We start from the raw sequence: 16,742 nt of genomic DNA, 5'->3' as shown, positions 1-16,742 counted from the left end.
GAAAGGTGTCCCAGTAAAATAATAAATGATAACAAACAATTGTTTTATAACTTTGCCTAACCAACAAGATTGAAAGGATTTTTAACTGTGATAGGTGAAAGTCAAGAAATATACGAAAAATGCACGAGGCTGACCAAGAGATAAATAATGGACTTAATTCGGACAAGGTAAATGGTCTTGTGTTTTATTTCTAGATTATTAACATAAAGAATTATTAAATACATTTTTTAGTGTTTTAATTAATACGTTTATAACTTAAAGTAATATGGAATAGTTACATATTAATAATTTAAGTTATATTTTTTTTTTGGAGAATTTTGTTTTTAAAATAAATTTGAAAACCCTTTTCGATATTTGATGTTTGGGTTTTGAAAATTATGTTTTTGTTTAATTAAATTATAAATCTTTTTAATGCAAGCCTCCCAGTCCAGAGTTGCCACGACAAGTAAGTGTAATTCAATTTATAAATGAGGAACCATGTGAACTTGTGTAAAAATCATTGTCATTGTTGTTGTATATTTGTACATTTGTTGTATGATGTTCAAAAAAATTATAATCAATATTTTATTACATATTTGTTGTATTTGAATAAAAAAACTACAATCGTTAAAAAATCATAACCATGTTAGTATTACAGCTAAAAATATTTGAATAATTTTCCCAAGAGATGTAATTTGGTTAATACTTGTTAACTATGTTGTGCTATTGGTCTTAAAATATTTATATTTTAATAATATCATTGGTAAATATATAACTAATCAAACACCAAATCAATATAAGATTTAACTGTTTTAAAAAAACTAAATTACTTTTTACTGATTTCAGATTATTAAACTAGCACATATAATGCATTGTGGTTTTGTGTAACAGAGAATTTTATATTTATTGTGTTACTTATAAAAGCATAAATCGTTTGTTTTGGATTAGAAGTGTTTTAGAATTTCAAAGTATTAAAATTTATTGATTTTAGGTACAAGGTATGGCCACCAGTATTTATGGAGAATTTCAAAGAATGATGACAATACATGGCGAAGGAGTGATCAAGGAGTTAATGCCGTTAGTTGTTAACATTCTTGAAGCTCTGGACACTTCTTTAACAGAAAATAGTGGTAAATATTGATTGAACTTTATTTTTTTTGTAAATATTATTTTTATTCAATGTCTAGTTAACTTCATTTTATTTATATATATATATGTTAGATATCCTATATAATTTTATTAAAATGTCATTGCATGACAATAAAAAATGTAATGTTTAAAACTAGTCATTACATTCTTCCAAAATACAACATAATAAAAAATTATTAGTTAAAAAATCTTCAAAATTTTCCACCACAGAGCATGCTGTTGAAATAGAAATGTTAAAAGACGATAACGAACAGTTGACCACTCAATTTGAAAGAGAAAGACAACTTCGTCGGTCTTCAGAACAGCAACTGTTAGAAAATGAAGATAACAGTGAGAGTATCGCCAGAGAGATTAGGGCACGAGCCGATGGATTTCAAATTTCTAACTGCCAACTTGAATTAAAATGCAAGAATTATTGCGACCAAAGTATGTATAATTATTGTCTTTAGAATTTAAAGTATTTCACTATCATAGGATATTTAAATAAGTTCACTGTGATAATCTTGCTATGAAGGGTAATCAATAAATTATTTATTTTTTTCTTTAAATTTAATTGCAAATTTAAATCTAACTATTTTTAAATAAAATAGGTATAGAGGTATTAGGTTCTAATTAATATTGCAATAGTCAAATAAAAACTGTTGTATTTTTTAATATTGATTTTATTATAGAAACATTTGTTTAAGTATTAACGATTTGTTTACCTGCATCTAAATGCAAACAAGTTAAAAAATGCGCTTTAAATTTTATTACACATTAAAAATGTTACAATTTTGTAAAAACCTAGTTATTTTTTTAAACTATAACTTTTTTTTTTATGTATAAATGCATAAAATGACCTACTTTTTTGTTAACTATTAAATTTTAACTTTGGTTTATTTTCAAGTTGAAAGATTACAGGAACGAGAAAGTGAATTGAAAGTTGAATATAATGCTTTACATGAGCGTCATACAGAGGTAAGTGTAACTAAAAATCGGTGTTCACTAAAAAAAGGATTAAAAAAAAACTTAATATGGGGTCATACTTTTTTATTTATTGTTTTATGTAACTTTTATTATTTTTTAAAAAATTTATTTTATATATTTTTGTTTTTTTTTATATTTTTTTGAAGTGTTGTTAATTATTTTAAGATGATACAATCTTATATGGAACACATTGAAAAAACAAAGACATTACAACAACAATCTTCATTTTCTGAAATAGAGAAATCACCAAAGGCTAAGTATGTTATGTGTTGATTCTGTATTCTGCTTCTTCTAGTTTTTAAATTAGAAAGTAATCATATCTACATTGCTTTCTGGAATACATATTATATATTACTTATTACTTTTGCAAGGGTAATTTATTGTTAATTAATTACTATGCTAATTTGGATTACTGTTAAAATAATTTGCCTACCGTTAATTATAATCACATTAGTTTTAATATGATAATTTATAGATATGAGATTATTTCATGTAATTTGACACATCTTACATTAAATATAAATTATTTTAGCTACAGTGTGTATTGGTACAGGTAAGTTCAATGTTGTGGTGTAGGTAAATGGCAAAGTTGCTTAAATCAATAACATTGTGAAACTTATTGTTTGTTCTTTATAGTGATTAATACATTTAAAATCAGTTTTTAAAAGCAAAAAATTGCTCAATACCAAGATATTTCCCAAATAAATTTAATTTTATTTAACTGCTTTGTTCTAAGTCGAATATTTTAGAAAAATATTTTAATGTACAAATATCAAAGAATGTTGGTTGGCTATTTAAGATCTTATATATTATTGAAAAATTGAAAATATAAGAAACTAAGGAATAACTATACATAGGCTATCCGAAGAGCAGTTCTAAAAAGACCTCTTTTTTGCAAATAATACAAATGCTTTAATAAATTATATTTTTTTTAGAAAAGAAGTATGCCATGCAACACCTTCTCCTTTGTCCTTAAGTTCACCAGTTTTACAAAGTTTCATTACCGAGGATTCAAACCAAAACGAAATTTTCTCTCCTGTTATTCCATCTGCTGTCTCATCAACACCAGCCAGTGATAAAATGAAAATCAATTTTAAAGTATGTCAATTTATAAGTGATTTTATATGGAGAGAATTATATTTGTTATATACTTTAACACTTGGGTCTGACTTTTGTCCTAAAATCATATTGTTATCACAATATTAACCTTAATTTTTAAACTTATTTTTTTTGTTAAACTTAAATTTTTTTTTACATAACATGTTTACAGTAAATATATTGTCTAGGTCATTTTCTGGATAAATTTAAAGAAAATAAAGTTGCAAAATCAACTTTATTCCATAAATTTTTTTAGGAAGAAATTGCAAATGTTTCTGACAATTTACTTGCTTCACCGGTTCAAGATAATTGCTCGATATTGGATGACAATAAAAACTTGTCAGAAGTTTTGGGTAAGAAATAATTGGAAATTTTAACTTTTAACAATCTTTTTGTTTTGAGCAAGTTGCACATACATACAGGAAGTTATAGTTTAAAATAGTTTTAAGAAATTTGCATACTATTTAAATAAAAGCTTGACCTGTTTTTGTTGCTTAAGAAAAAATTGTTCTCGTTTTATTTATTTTTTTGAAAAATTTTACCCATACCTAGTTTTTAAGCTTTTGTTTTTTATACATTTTTTTTAAAGTAAAAAAAAAACTGTTTGCTTTTATCGCAGATGTCGGATCGCCGGATATTGAAGAGGTGGGATGGGTGAGTGAGGAAGTAAAGGAGATGTTAAATGATGACATGGGATTCGATCTTGAGCAATCCTCCAAAGCAGATGCTACTCCTGCAGATAATGATGCAAATAAATTTACAAGGTTATTTTGTTGATAAAAACCGCCAGCGTGGTGAAGTGGTAAGAACACTTGCTACACCACACATGAGGTTGTGGGTTCAATCCCCACTGCTTATCTGGCAATTATAATCTATAATATCCCAAACTGCCACAGGCAACTCGAGACTGGGACGGAGTAACTGATGTGTTGTTTAAGTCGCGCATTCGACTTTCCCACATCAAGGATAAAGATATCTACAAAATAAAAAAAATTGTTTTAGCCTTATTTTTTGGCCTGAAGTAAAATTTAAACTTTTTTGTGCTTGACTGTTAGTTAACAATGAATTTTGTATTTAAACAGTGGGATAGAGAATGTTGGGTTCGACAACAGTAATATAACAGTGAATGAGAGTTCCCTCTTTGCTGAAATGTCAAAGACTGATGTGGGAGATGTAGATGAAGGAGCAGATATATTCGGTATATTTTTTTTATATTGAAATATTTATTCAATATTGTTTTAGTGCATGTAAAAAAAATGTATATTCTTGTAATAAAATTGATATTATTTTTATAAGAACAATGTTGCTTTTAAAGTAAAACCGCTATACACCAAATGACAAAGCTAGTTTTGTAATTTTTTAGAATTGTTTTAAATATCTGAAATTTTTGTTTTAAAAATTAATAGGGATGAGCAAAGAAGTTGATAATTTAATCCAAGAAAATCTAAAGTTGATGGCTACCAAAAATGCCTTGAATGTTGTTAAAGATGATCTCATTCAACAAGTTGATCAACTTACAACACAACAAACTCTGTTGAAGTATGCAAAAATTAGAAATAACTAAACTGCTGATTACAATTTTTATTATTTTATTCTTTTATGTTATTTTCTTAAAGTGTTATATTAACAAATATTTTTTTAATTTAAAAAAAAATAACTTATTAAACTTGGCTATTTTTAATTAATTTGAATTCTGTTATTTAAATTAACAGAGAGGAATTGAAAGTGTCAGAAATTGCAAAAGACGAATTGTTTAAAAAATTAAAGGACTTCGAAAAAGAGATTTCTGCATTGAAATCAGAATTGAAAAACATTTCTTCAGGATCAACTAGAAATTCAATATCAAAACAATCTGAAGAAGAGGTAAAATTAAAAAAAAAATTAATTGTTTTTTTAAAAAAGTTTGATAGTTATTTGTTACAATCTTTTGGCTAAAATTTACTATTGTAAAAAAAATAATTTACTTATCATACCTTTTTTTATTAAGTTTATTAAAGAAGCTTTTTATAATAAGTGCAGTAAGTCTTTAATTAAGCCTGCAAAATTTTAGGTTTATTTTTAAATTAACAGGCCTATAAACAGATAATATTATCAGGTCAACAATATAACAAACTAATACAGGCGAATAAAAACTGGGTCAAACTAATAAAAACTTCCTATTTACAGGTTTTAAACTTAGCATTTCTTATTAAAACCGAAAAAATATTTATTTTTTAGGATATTCTTCCATTATCCCAACGTAAACGCTTCACAAGAGTAGAGATGGCCCGAGTTTTGATGGAGAGGAATCAATACAAGGAGAGGTTAATGGAGTTACAGGAGGCTGTGAGATGGACTGAAACATTGAGAGCATCCAGGACACATTCTGATCTTAACCAACCTAAAGCTAAATCTAAGTCCTCAATATTTCAATTGTAAGTTATTTTGTTTTATAATTGAGACCTACAAAATTAATTTTAAACTAATTTAAGGGCTCCCTTTTAAATTCTTTTCTATAGGCTATTTATTGTTTTTTTTTTCTGGCTGTTTAATAAAAAAATAAATAGAATGTGTTGTATAAAATTTTTAAATTCAAACATTTCGTTGTAAGTTTGGTTCAGTTCTGTGTTTTCTTTTTTAAAATTCATTTTTAAATATTTTTTTATTACCATAGTATTATGAAAATGTTATTTATTTTCAGCTTAGATTATTTTATTCACTAAAATTTATCATTTTTTTAAATCAATTTTTTTTACATATCATACAGCTTCAGTCGGTTGTTTACCTCAGGTAGCAACACAGAAACCAGCACATCCAACTCAACCCATTCCTCCTCGCCCCAAGATAAAAGATATTCACTGGGGAGTGAGTATGGAAGTTATATGAGCTACAATGTATCAACTGCCAAGGTTATACCAAGATCGAAGAGCAGTATGTTGCCAATGTATGGAAGATCACCTGGTGTGGATTGTATGCAAGGGTAAGTAAAAGAAGATATTGTTTAAGATACTAAGTTGTTAAGATGTTGATTTTTTACATAAATGTAGTCCCTTATAGTTTATTGTTATATCACCAAAATATATTTTAACAAATGGACATTTGAATTAAAACAGTATGTCTGAAAACCTGATATTACTAAGCATAAACATTTCTATTAACCCACTCTTTCCCTAATCCTTCTATGGATCTAAATTTTGGTTTGTTGTTATTTAAAAAAAATTTTTTGGGGGGAAAATGTCTGTATGGTCAAAGGTTTTTAGTTATATAAATTAATGCCTAACACAAGTCAAAATCTAACTTTAGACCTTATTTAAAGATTCTGAGTAATCCAGATTATGCATATTTACATTAGTTAGGTGATTTCAAATTGCCTTTGATTTTATAAGTATTTATTTATTATATTTCAACTACTGCAATTGTTGGGGTTATCTAATAGTGTCTAACACTTTTAGGTCTTTCAACAACAGTTTTAAAAGTGAACATACAAAGAAAGATAACATGCTTCTTAATATCAACTCGGATGGAGATAGATTACAGGTAAGTTTTCTCTTTCTAAATTTAAATTAATATATTGTGGTTAAGGTATATTTTGTTTTTTGGCAATAATTTTATATAAACGGTCGATTTTATTTATTTTTTTACGCAGTGGAAAAAGAAGGTAAGTATCAATAATTTTTTTTTTAAAAATGGTTATTTGAATTTTTAAAATCTTTAAATTGAGGCAGAAATAATTGCTACAAATTTTACAGGCATGTGGATGGAGTTTACCAAACAGTCCATCGAGCGTGAAGGAAAATAAAGAAAATTCCAGAAAAGTTCCTGTTCCTGTTTATTGTGGTCCTATTGCTGATAAGTTTCCACTTACCAAGGTAAATAAAAATATTTATATAATATATTAAAATTTTTTTATAGTAAAACGAAAGCTAATTGTTAAAGTTTTTAGATTTTTAAAATATTTTATTAGAATTTTAGGTAAATTCTTAATAATAAAAAAAATTATAGAGTAACTGTTAAAACTGTATAAATTTTAGAAGTAAAAAAAATGTTAAAATAAATTTTAAAACAGTTATATTATATTTTTTTAAGTAAAAGGTTTTTTTGTTTACAGTTATGGTGTGCTGCTTCTGCAAGTACATTTAAAGGAAGTAAATTTGATATTGAATTAAACAATAGTTTGGAGAAAATTAAATTGGAGCAAGTGGGTTCAGGTGATGCTAATCCACTCAACTCTTCGAATGATGTGTTTGTAAATGGACAGGTTAGTTAAAAATAATTCAAACATAAATACTGTGCATATTTTTAACAAATTTTTCTATGTATAACAAAAAATGCTTCTATGTTGTAGCGCCCTTGAGAAAGGTGCTATAAACCAGACAAATTTTTGTCAAGACAAAAACCAATTGGCTGGGTTAATATTTGCCAATATGATTGGTATTATTTAAAACTACTGAAGGCAACTTAAGACCGAATTGGGGTAACATAAAAGGCAGTATGTTTAGGCCCTAAAGTCAGCCTTTCTGCAAGGGTAAAAGTCATAATTGAAGTCATTTAAAGTCAGCCTTCCCATCACAGATAAAGTTGCATTTAAAAAAGATAATATAGTTATATTACTTAGTTTTTGCAGACAATTGATACAGATTCAAATGAAATTTATGTGTGGGTGGTGGCATGTGATGGTAGATCAAGTAGTTCAAACAGCGGAAGTCAAATAAACATTCTTAACGTGAGGGAACCGAACAAATGTGTTGAACAATTTCAAGTGGGAACAAATAACACGAATATACTTTGCATCACTTGTGTACCTGGTATGTTATTCTAAGATTAATGACGTGTTATTAAAAACTATTTTATTAAATGTATTTTTTGATGAAAACAGTATTTTACCGACATCAAGACATTTTCTATTGAATCTTTTTAACGCTAGCTCTTTTCTGGAAAATGTTCTTTATAATTTAAAAAAAATCAACTTAGATTTCAGTAAAAATGATGGTTTCGAAATTTTGGTTTTCGAAAATATTTTTATTTGGTAAAATATTTTTTTAGTAATATAGTCAGATACTACCATTTATATTTTTTTGGTTAAGCTTTAAACAATAAGATGTTGCAAATCTAGTTAAAAAAAATTGAAGTTTTAATTGATTGCCTAAATACAACTTTTTAAATATACTTTGTTCTTAGTTGTAACTGGTAACTCTTTTATTTTTTATAATTTTACTTTTAAAATGTTTAACCTATGTTATATTAATAGAGGGTCGAGAGGAAGAATATTTAAATACTTCAGATGAAGAAGAAGGACAATATAATGGGGGTAAATTAAGTTAGTATTTTAAAATCTAAAATCACATGAGCACTATATTGCAATACAAAGTAAAATTATAAGCTTCTCAAGAAATTTTTTTTAAATATCTCTGATTGGAATTTTTTTTTAGATGTTAAAAGTTCTCATAGTGCAAATGATTTAGCAACTGAAGCTACTGAAGAGTTAGTTGTTTCTAAAAAGAAAGGAAATTCTAGTCAAGGAGGTAATCATCTATGTATTAAAAATCATTTGATTTCTTAAGAAATAAAATTTCTGCCAAATTTTGTTTTAAATTTTGCAAAGTTTTAGAGTACAAAAATATTCGAAATACGAATGTGTAATTCTGTATTAAAATGTTTAATTTAGTAACTGAGCATGTTTTTAAAGAAACAAGTTCTTCTAATATTGATGGGGCATCTTCATCAAAGGTATGTCATAAAGTTGTTACATTTTTCATTTTTTTGTATTTATTTTACGATGACACAATTTTGCACAAGATCTTGTTATGTTAATAATAAAATAATGGCATTTGACTGTGTGCCAGAAGGTTTCGGGTTTGAGCGTTGATGGATAGCTTAAACATATCACAATGTCACACCCCTTCCAAAAAATCTATCCCTCTAGGGGTTATACAAAAATTACTATCTACCCCCCTAGTGGGTATACAAAAAAAAATACAAAAAACCTATCCCCCTAAGGGGATATGAAAAAATGATTTTATTGAAATATTTTTGTTCATATTAAAAAAAAAACATTATTTTTGTAGTAAAACTTTTTTTTTAGTATAAAATTTTAAATTTAGATTGGTAATATAAAGAAAGTGCAATCCCCAATATCAGAACAAACTACTGCCAACAATGAATCAATACAAAGCGCTGAATCTGCCTTAAAAACTGAATTAACACCGACTAAAAAACCTAAAAATAAAATTACAAGTCTGCAACCTACTATGTGGTTGGGAGCTCAAAATGGATAGTGAGTCATCTAAAAAATTTAAAAAAAAATTTTTTTTTGTAAATATTGCATATAATAATTATTAACATATTTTTATTAAAAATTCTTAATTGGTCATTTTTTGCAAATCTTTTTTTCCATGATTTTGCTAATTTAATTTTTTTAGCGTGTATGTACATTCAGCAGTTAAGAATTGGTCAAAATGTTTGCATCAGATTAGATTGAACGACTCGGTTTTATCGATTGTTCACATTCAAGGAAGAACACTTGCTGCCCTTGCAGATGGAACTCTTGCTATATTTCGTCGTGACACTGGTACAAATGAATTTATTTATCTAAGTTTTATTATTAAGCCCAACCTAAATAAGATTTATTAATTTAGAAAAAAGGTTATGTTTAAAAATTGTGTTTTAATATGCTCAACTTTAAGCTGTTGTCATTATTAGTAATTAGAAGCCTTTGATTTGGTGATATTGTCCATTTTTTGCTTAGATATTTGTATTCTATAGGTTACTATTACATAACCTTTAGATAATTGTAAAACTTTCTTATTTTTTACACACAAGTTACACATTAATGTTAATATCAGCAAAGCCTTTATGTACATCAAATCTTTACATGTATTTAAACTTTCAACAACCATTTGTTTTGTTTTCAGAAGGTGTATGGGATTTATCAAATTATTATTTATTGGATTTGGGTCGACCTCATCATTCTATCAGATGTTTGTCGATTGTTTACGATAATGTCTGGTGTGGGTATAGAAACAGAGTTCACATCGTTAACCCAATAACAATGAAAATTGAGGTATTTTCCATCATCACCACTTTTTTTGTTTTAAATTTAAATAAGATTGATCACCACTTTATTTCTCCTTATTGAATATACAATTACTTTAAATAATGTTACTGACGGTACTATTCAACCATTGATGTACATTGTAATTTAATATCCGTTGCTAATTGTTGTATAATCAGTAAGAGTAATAATCAATCATATTCAATTCAACATTTCAAAAAGCAATAAACTTAATGATTAAATCATTAAACTATCACAATAACGTAATCTAATGGTTGTTTATTAAAAAATAAATTTTCTCAATACTCTTTTTATGACATATAGTATATTTCAAAATCAGAGGTTTGATATATTTTTAGGTTTTTTAGGTATAAAATTTCCAAACTTATTTAAACAATACAAAAATTGACTAAGTTTATTTTTAATTTTAAATTACAATTTTTTTTTAAATTCCAAATCTAGAAATCTTTTGACGCTCACCCACGCAAGGAATCTCAAGTTCGCCAACTAGCCTGGGTTGGTGATGGGGTTTGGGTTTCGATCAGATTGGACTCGACAGTTCGTTTATATCATGCACGAACACTCCAACATTTACAAGATGTTGATGTCGAACCTTATGTGAGTAAAGTACTCGGCTCTGGAAAACTCGGATTTTCATTTGTGAGGTAATAACTGAATTCATTTTGTAGGGAAATTTTATAATAACATTTTTATGAAATTTTTTTCTTAGTAAAATTTGACTAAAGCCCAACCAATGATCAGCATTTTATTACTCAAAAAATATGGTGGCACTTCGCACTACTAACAGCAGTTTTAATTTATTTTGTAGACTTATAAATAGGACATAAATATAAGTATATATATATGTTCACTAAACTTCACTATATATATATTAAATCTTTTATTATTATTGGTGTTTTTTTTAGTAAAAACTAAAAGTGGCTTTAAGATTTTAGTTTTCGAACTTTCTTTATGTAAAAAAATTGTTTTTATAGAATAACAACACTCATGGCTTCAAATAGTAGATTGTGGATAGGAACTGGAAATGGAGTTGTCATGTCTGTTCCTTTGTCTGAGGGTAATTATAACTTATTATTTTACTAAGTTTAATTTCCTAAAAATATTGCTTAAAATGTATAACAGTTTTTACTTTAAAACCAAGATATTTTTTGAAAGTAATCATTTTACTTTTTTAATATTATAGAAGATTTTTTGTAGTTTAAATCTCATACTATAACTAAATTAAGGCTTTTTTAACTAATACTTAAAAAACTAAGATTCTGTAATGTTTATATTATTCTAACTTAAGAGATAAAGACAATTGGAGCTCATACCCTAGAAAGAGTAATGTGGAATGTCATTGAAAAGAACATAGCAGAATCAAGCGAAGAAATTTGTTTTCGTTGTAAAATGAGTAAAAGTGACAGTTTAGCTAGTTGTGTATGCAAAGAGTTATCATTAAAACGTAGGCAGCAGATAAGTGAGAATATGAATAGAGCAAGGTATCGTAAAATAACGGGAAAGAAAATAAAAAACAAGTTATTCGGCAAAAGAGGTTAGAAGTATAAGTAAAATTACAGTTTTCATTTTGAATAGTTTATTAAATTTTCAACAAAAAATATGATATACAACTGTTGCATTTAATGCAGGCTGTTTTGCAATTTTTTTTTTTTTTTGAAAATCCCCTCCAAATTGACTTGATATCAAAACTTGGTTATCACTCTTTTTTATGTATACAGCTTTATCCTCGATGTGGGAACGTCGAATGCGCGACCTAAACATAGTAACATCAGTTACTCCGACCCAGTCTCGAGTTGCCTTTTGGCAGTTTGGATGTTATAGATTATATTTGCCCAGTAATTATGCTGCTGATTAAGTTTTGGCTTAGCAGGATTTTATACCGTTTATAGCGCTTTACTCGAGGGCGTTACAGCATGAGAGCAGTGTGGATTAAACCCACGACCTCATGGTGGTGTAGCAGGTGTTCTCACAACTACACCACGCTGCCGGTCCTCTTGTTGCTATTTGGCGTGCATTAATGTAATTGACCTAACATTGTGCAATATAAACCATGTGATATTAAGAAATTAAACCTAAAATTTCCAAGGGGCACGCGTCAACACCTCTAAGCCAGTGCTATCCACTTCGCCACGATTTCAATCTGAACGACCCGGTGGAGTGGTCCGAGTGTACAACGATCCACTAAGTGATAAGGCTTCTACTAAAACCTTTATTCCTTATTGCTCAATGGCTAACGCCCAGCTGAGTTTTCATGGATTTCGAGAGGCTGTGAAATTTTTCGTCGAGTTGCCAGGTGGGTTTTTACAAAATATGTGTCACTGAAAAGGCTAATTCTGACTATTTTTAATTTTCTATGAAAGGCACCTTAACTTTTAATAAATTTACAGTATCAGTAAAAACAAATAAGATTTTCTTAACTTTGCCTGGATAAAATAACAGAAAAAATATTTATTATTGAATATACGGTTTAACAAGTGGGCTAGCCTTGCCTATATTAAGCTATGGCATGTTCAATGCAAAGTTGCCTATACCCTTAATATGTTATTAGGTGTCCAAATGACCCCAAACACGTCGCAAAGCTCACCAACAAAAATGGCAACGCCGTCAACCGACAGCGTATTGATAATGGCTGGCGGCGAAGGGTATGTGGATTTTAGAAAGGGCGACCTGGGAATTATTTCCCCCGAGGATAAAAAATTAAAGGCAGCCGACAGTTCCTTGTTAAAAAGTCACGTGATTATGTGGAAACTGGCCACTTGAAATAAGTCGTAATTTTTACCGTTTGTAGAACAAAAGTCATATGATATTACACTTTCCAATATTTAGCTGCGCGTAATTTTCGTGCTGGTTAATTATGCATCTATATTATCGTTCCCTTGGTTATAAACTCGTTGTTAAGTGTGAAGAATGCAGATGAATTTGTAAATTGCCGTGTAATTTTGTAAATTGTCGTGTACAAAGTGCTATATACAAATGACAGGTCAAAAAATCAAAAACTAACTAGGTGTATACTATAAATAGTACACCGATATACAAATGATTTATTAATGTATTACTAACATTGATGTAACTGTCCTTAACACATGCCCTAATAATGTGTAATTTATATATAGTACTTATACAATAAATTTAGGCACATTCCCAACTCTATATAGAAATTCTATAAATTGTTCCAACTTGATTTAAATGTCACTGTGTCGTAATGTTGTTGCCGACAGTGTTCTAACAGCGTATGCATATTGCATGTATGTTATATTGTACAATTGAGATATATATTAGTTTTTAACGATTTTAAAGTGGCAATGTTCGTTTTAACGCTGTAGCAGGGTATAGTTAATTTATTGTTCGATAGTTTTACTTAATTTTATTTTTTATTTCGTGTTTTTATTTTTTTGATTTTATTTTTTTGATTTATTTTTTTTTTTGCAAAATTTAAAACAAATTTGAAAGACATATTTATAATCTATAAAACAACCAATTTAGATTTAGGCACTAGAAAATTAGAAAAAATTTGTGTTAAAAATATTTATTTGTTTGATCCATTAATAAGTTTGAAAATGTACCTAACCGAAAATTAAATTCTTTTTTCGTTCCATTTTTGCAACTTGTTTATGCCATAATTTTAATTGTTGCAAACAAATCGTTATTTGCATGTTTATTGATTGTTTAAATGTTTTCACAAAACAAATAAAAAGTAATTTAAATTATGGTTGTTGTTATTATTAAATAATATAATATAAGATAATATTTATTTAATAAAATTAATATTTTTTATAATAAGCTTTTTATAAACTCAACTTGGCTTTGTTAAAAGTTATAACTAATAGTCAAACAATACTAAAAATTTCTTTAATTAGTATATCATACAAATCAACAAAAAATTTACAAATTTTAAATCTTAAACATTTAAATAACTTTTTTGATTAACGACATTATTGTATTAGCTTTGTGTTTAGGTATATTCAAGTGTTCTCAACTAAAGAAAAAATAATAAAATGCTCTAACATTTCGTCTTGATATTTTCACGCGCCCGGGGTTGTCACCTCGACTCTTGTGCTAAAAAAAATTTAACTTAAAAACCTTTTCTAAATGCTTACATATTTTGGTATTTTGGGTTTACATATTTACCAGGAGTAGAAAGAAAGCATCGCAGTCCTTATGCCACCCAGCATAACAGCACATATAAATGGAACTAACAATTGCAACACAACAGCCATTAACTTGAAAAAACAATTTGTCAATTAGTTTGAATATATTCTTAGCCTTGTTAAATAGTATATCCATCTTGTAGAACGCTAATAATAGCCTATTTTAATTTACACACAACACGGAATGCTTACCAAAGGACAATGTTACCATGGAATCAATACCTAAAATCTTATTGGGAAAAATATAGCAAATAAAAAAATTAGCCACATATACATTAAAGCAATTAATTTTACCGTTAAGTAGTTAGCGGCATCGAGAGACATCAAGTGGACGTTAAATATCGTGCTAGAAGCTAAGCCAGTCAGAATAGGTAACCAGCATATTAATACACCTGTGGTAATATACAAGGCAAATCTTGCCATTATGTCGTGGTTGAAACCAAAAACTCTTTTAGTTGTTACTGTTGGTCCAACTTCTGGTACTGCTTCAAATTCGTTTTCTGTGGTAGATGCTTCTGTTGGTTCGATCGTTTGTTTACATTTCGCTAAAAAATAGTTTTTATTGGAAACTTGGAAATTCTTTAAATTTTATATTAGACTTTTTAAAGGTAACATTACTTTTTGTTAGTGTGTTTGAGCGCCCAAACTTGTGCCAGAATACTTATGTCATAGCAGCCAAATTGTCTATTCCACAATAAATATACTTAACTTGTGTGGTTCATTAACCTCTGGTATTGTAGCATCGTTTAGTCCAAGTTAATTACAACATAGATTTATATATTCAACAGCCAAATATGCCTAACACGGGCGCGTTTTTAGAAAATTTAAACTTTTACCACGTTGTGGAACAATTTTGATCTTCACACACACGGCTGAAATTGTTGCCCAAATCAAAAATAACACGCAGACAAATGCGATTGTGATTAGAAGAATAATGTAAGAAGTCCATAAAGGTTGCATGTACATATTGCATTTTCGCCTACAAAATAAATAAAACAATAAATTTAAGAAACATGTAATACTATAATGTAAAAACGCCAATCTTGAATTTTAGTAATATAATTTTAAACCTTCGGTTGACACCATATATGCCAACCCATCCGATACTATCACTTACCTACTACCAAATTACAAATTAATCATACTGTCACTTACTCATCACATGCTAGTAGTATGGCTTTTGTTCCGTTTAAAAAATAGACTTCAACATGACCAATACAATGTGTAAAGCAAAACCCATTATCAACTGAGCACATCATCCAGGTAGGCAAGATCACAAGACATGCAAATAGGATCCACAATACTATAATTATCCGATTAGCAACTTTTTTACTCCTAGCAAACATAAAATTAACAAATAAACTAGTACAAAGTGTCCAATCAACAAGGCATGAAAGGTTTAACTAAACCCGATAGTTGTTTGTGATTTTATACATGGCTTTAAAATAGATGACAAAATTTTAATTTTCAAACATGAATGAATATTCTATTTGGAAAAGATATTGGAAAATATAATGTACCATAATAAAAGTTAACTATATCATGCCATAGCTATTTTTTTGTTTAAAAAAGTGGTCATTTCATACCTAAATAAAACACTCATTCGTGTCAAACAATAATTACGCGTTTTCATCTGATCTAATGGGATAAATGAAGTCGAGACAAAGTCAGTAAATCGAGTATATGTGAATCGTACCGACGTATGAACAAAGCATAGGCTAAAATAGTAAATACAGATTCTTCAGTATATTGAATAATACTTTTTAAATTTTAAAACGTTAACCCTATTTACCCTTTATACTACGTTACCTTACGTTTAGAAGTACAATCCCACCATAGTTGATTCCTTTTGTAAATGCAACGGCTCTATTGGAGACATTAAATGACGATAAAAACTGTAAGACACAAGAGAAGGCCATGAATTATTTGGACCAATACCTTAACATGATTTATCAAGCAATTGAGCCTTCTTACCGCAAGAACTATTCCAGCTATTGCTGATAGTAGGTTAGCAACCAGCGTTGAAGCAACAAATATGTACAGATTAGAGTGAAAAATTTTCCACCGCGCTATCATAGCAATTAGGACCAGCGACGTCTCTAGAACTACTACTGCATAGGAACAAATTGTAAGCATCCGTGGCGTCGTGGTCAAACGATTGTCCAGACAAGTGTGGTTCAATATATTATTCAGCATATACATTGTTAATATTTTTGCTTTAAAACAAATTCAGCAGCTTCTTTCCAATTACACATGGGCGTTAAATTACCAGCTGATAATAATTCTGAGTTCACCTTAATGGATTAATAAATCTATTTACTGTGTAGCTTTATTAATCGATGATAAATTAA

At 28.2% G+C, this 16,742-nt stretch overlaps 2 protein-coding genes across 2 annotated transcripts; one reads left to right on the top strand and one right to left on the bottom strand.

Moving 5' to 3' along the window:
- The first annotated feature begins 9 nt into the window (after positions 1 to 9).
- Positions 10 to 13,744, top strand: LOC145761213 (C-Jun-amino-terminal kinase-interacting protein 3-like). Its single transcript, XM_082574567.1, has 28 exons — positions 10 to 167; positions 419 to 445; positions 971 to 1,109; positions 1,339 to 1,554; positions 2,015 to 2,085; positions 2,260 to 2,351; positions 3,030 to 3,192; positions 3,449 to 3,545; positions 3,812 to 3,956; positions 4,275 to 4,390; positions 4,599 to 4,731; positions 4,905 to 5,055; positions 5,410 to 5,606; positions 5,939 to 6,151; positions 6,624 to 6,708; positions 6,921 to 7,040; positions 7,280 to 7,429; positions 7,787 to 7,976; positions 8,420 to 8,479; positions 8,601 to 8,693; positions 8,837 to 8,898; positions 9,273 to 9,445; positions 9,591 to 9,739; positions 10,083 to 10,231; positions 10,685 to 10,887; positions 11,218 to 11,300; positions 12,330 to 12,557; positions 12,792 to 13,744. The coding sequence occupies exons 1-28, from the start codon at positions 120 to 122 to the stop codon at positions 13,001 to 13,003; spliced, it is 3,765 nt and encodes a 1,254-aa protein (XP_082430693.1). The 5' UTR covers positions 10 to 119; the 3' UTR covers positions 13,004 to 13,744.
- Positions 13,745 to 14,170: 426 nt separating this feature from the next.
- LOC145763609 (uncharacterized) lies at positions 14,171 to 16,630 on the bottom strand. Its single transcript, XM_082575093.1, has 8 exons — positions 16,366 to 16,630; positions 16,201 to 16,286; positions 15,978 to 16,109; positions 15,547 to 15,726; positions 15,228 to 15,370; positions 14,686 to 14,936; positions 14,372 to 14,463; positions 14,171 to 14,299 (listed from the first exon to the last, which is right to left on the bottom strand). The coding sequence occupies exons 1-8, from the start codon at positions 16,591 to 16,593 to the stop codon at positions 14,266 to 14,268; spliced, it is 1,146 nt and encodes a 381-aa protein (XP_082431219.1). The 5' UTR covers positions 16,594 to 16,630; the 3' UTR covers positions 14,171 to 14,265.
- Between the last annotated feature and the right edge of the window lie 112 nt (positions 16,631 to 16,742).

The sequence above is a fragment of the Corella eumyota genome, chromosome 1 (assembly GCF_963082875.1).
Source record: "Corella eumyota chromosome 1, kaCorEumy4.1, whole genome shotgun sequence".
Lineage (NCBI taxonomy): Eukaryota > Metazoa > Chordata > Ascidiacea > Phlebobranchia > Corellidae > Corella > Corella eumyota.
Note: the sequence above shows the minus strand (reverse complement) of the source record. Positions and strands in the feature narration are given on the sequence as shown.

Bases quoted from the DNA above. Each gene is read 5' to 3' on its own strand.
- LOC145761213 (XM_082574567.1), top strand. From the start codon at position 120: ATGCACGAGGCTGACCAAGAGATAAATAATGGACTTAATTCGGACAAG. The intron at 7,430-7,786 runs GTTAGTTAAAAA...TATATTACTTAG, and splicing joins ATGTGTTTGTAAATGGACAG to TTTTTGCAGACAATTGATAC. The intron at 10,888-11,217 runs GTAATAACTGAA...TTGTTTTTATAG, and splicing joins CTCGGATTTTCATTTGTGAG to AATAACAACACTCATGGCTT.
- LOC145763609 (XM_082575093.1), bottom strand. From the start codon at position 16,593: ATGTATATGCTGAATAATATATTGAACCACACTTGTCTGGACAATCGT. The intron at 15,727-15,977 runs GTATGAAATGAC...TATGTTTGCTAG, and splicing joins CGAATGAGTGTTTTATTTAG to GAGTAAAAAAGTTGCTAATC. The intron at 15,371-15,546 runs GTAAGTGACAGT...TTTATTTTGTAG, and splicing joins ATACTACTAGCATGTGATGA to GCGAAAATGCAATATGTACA.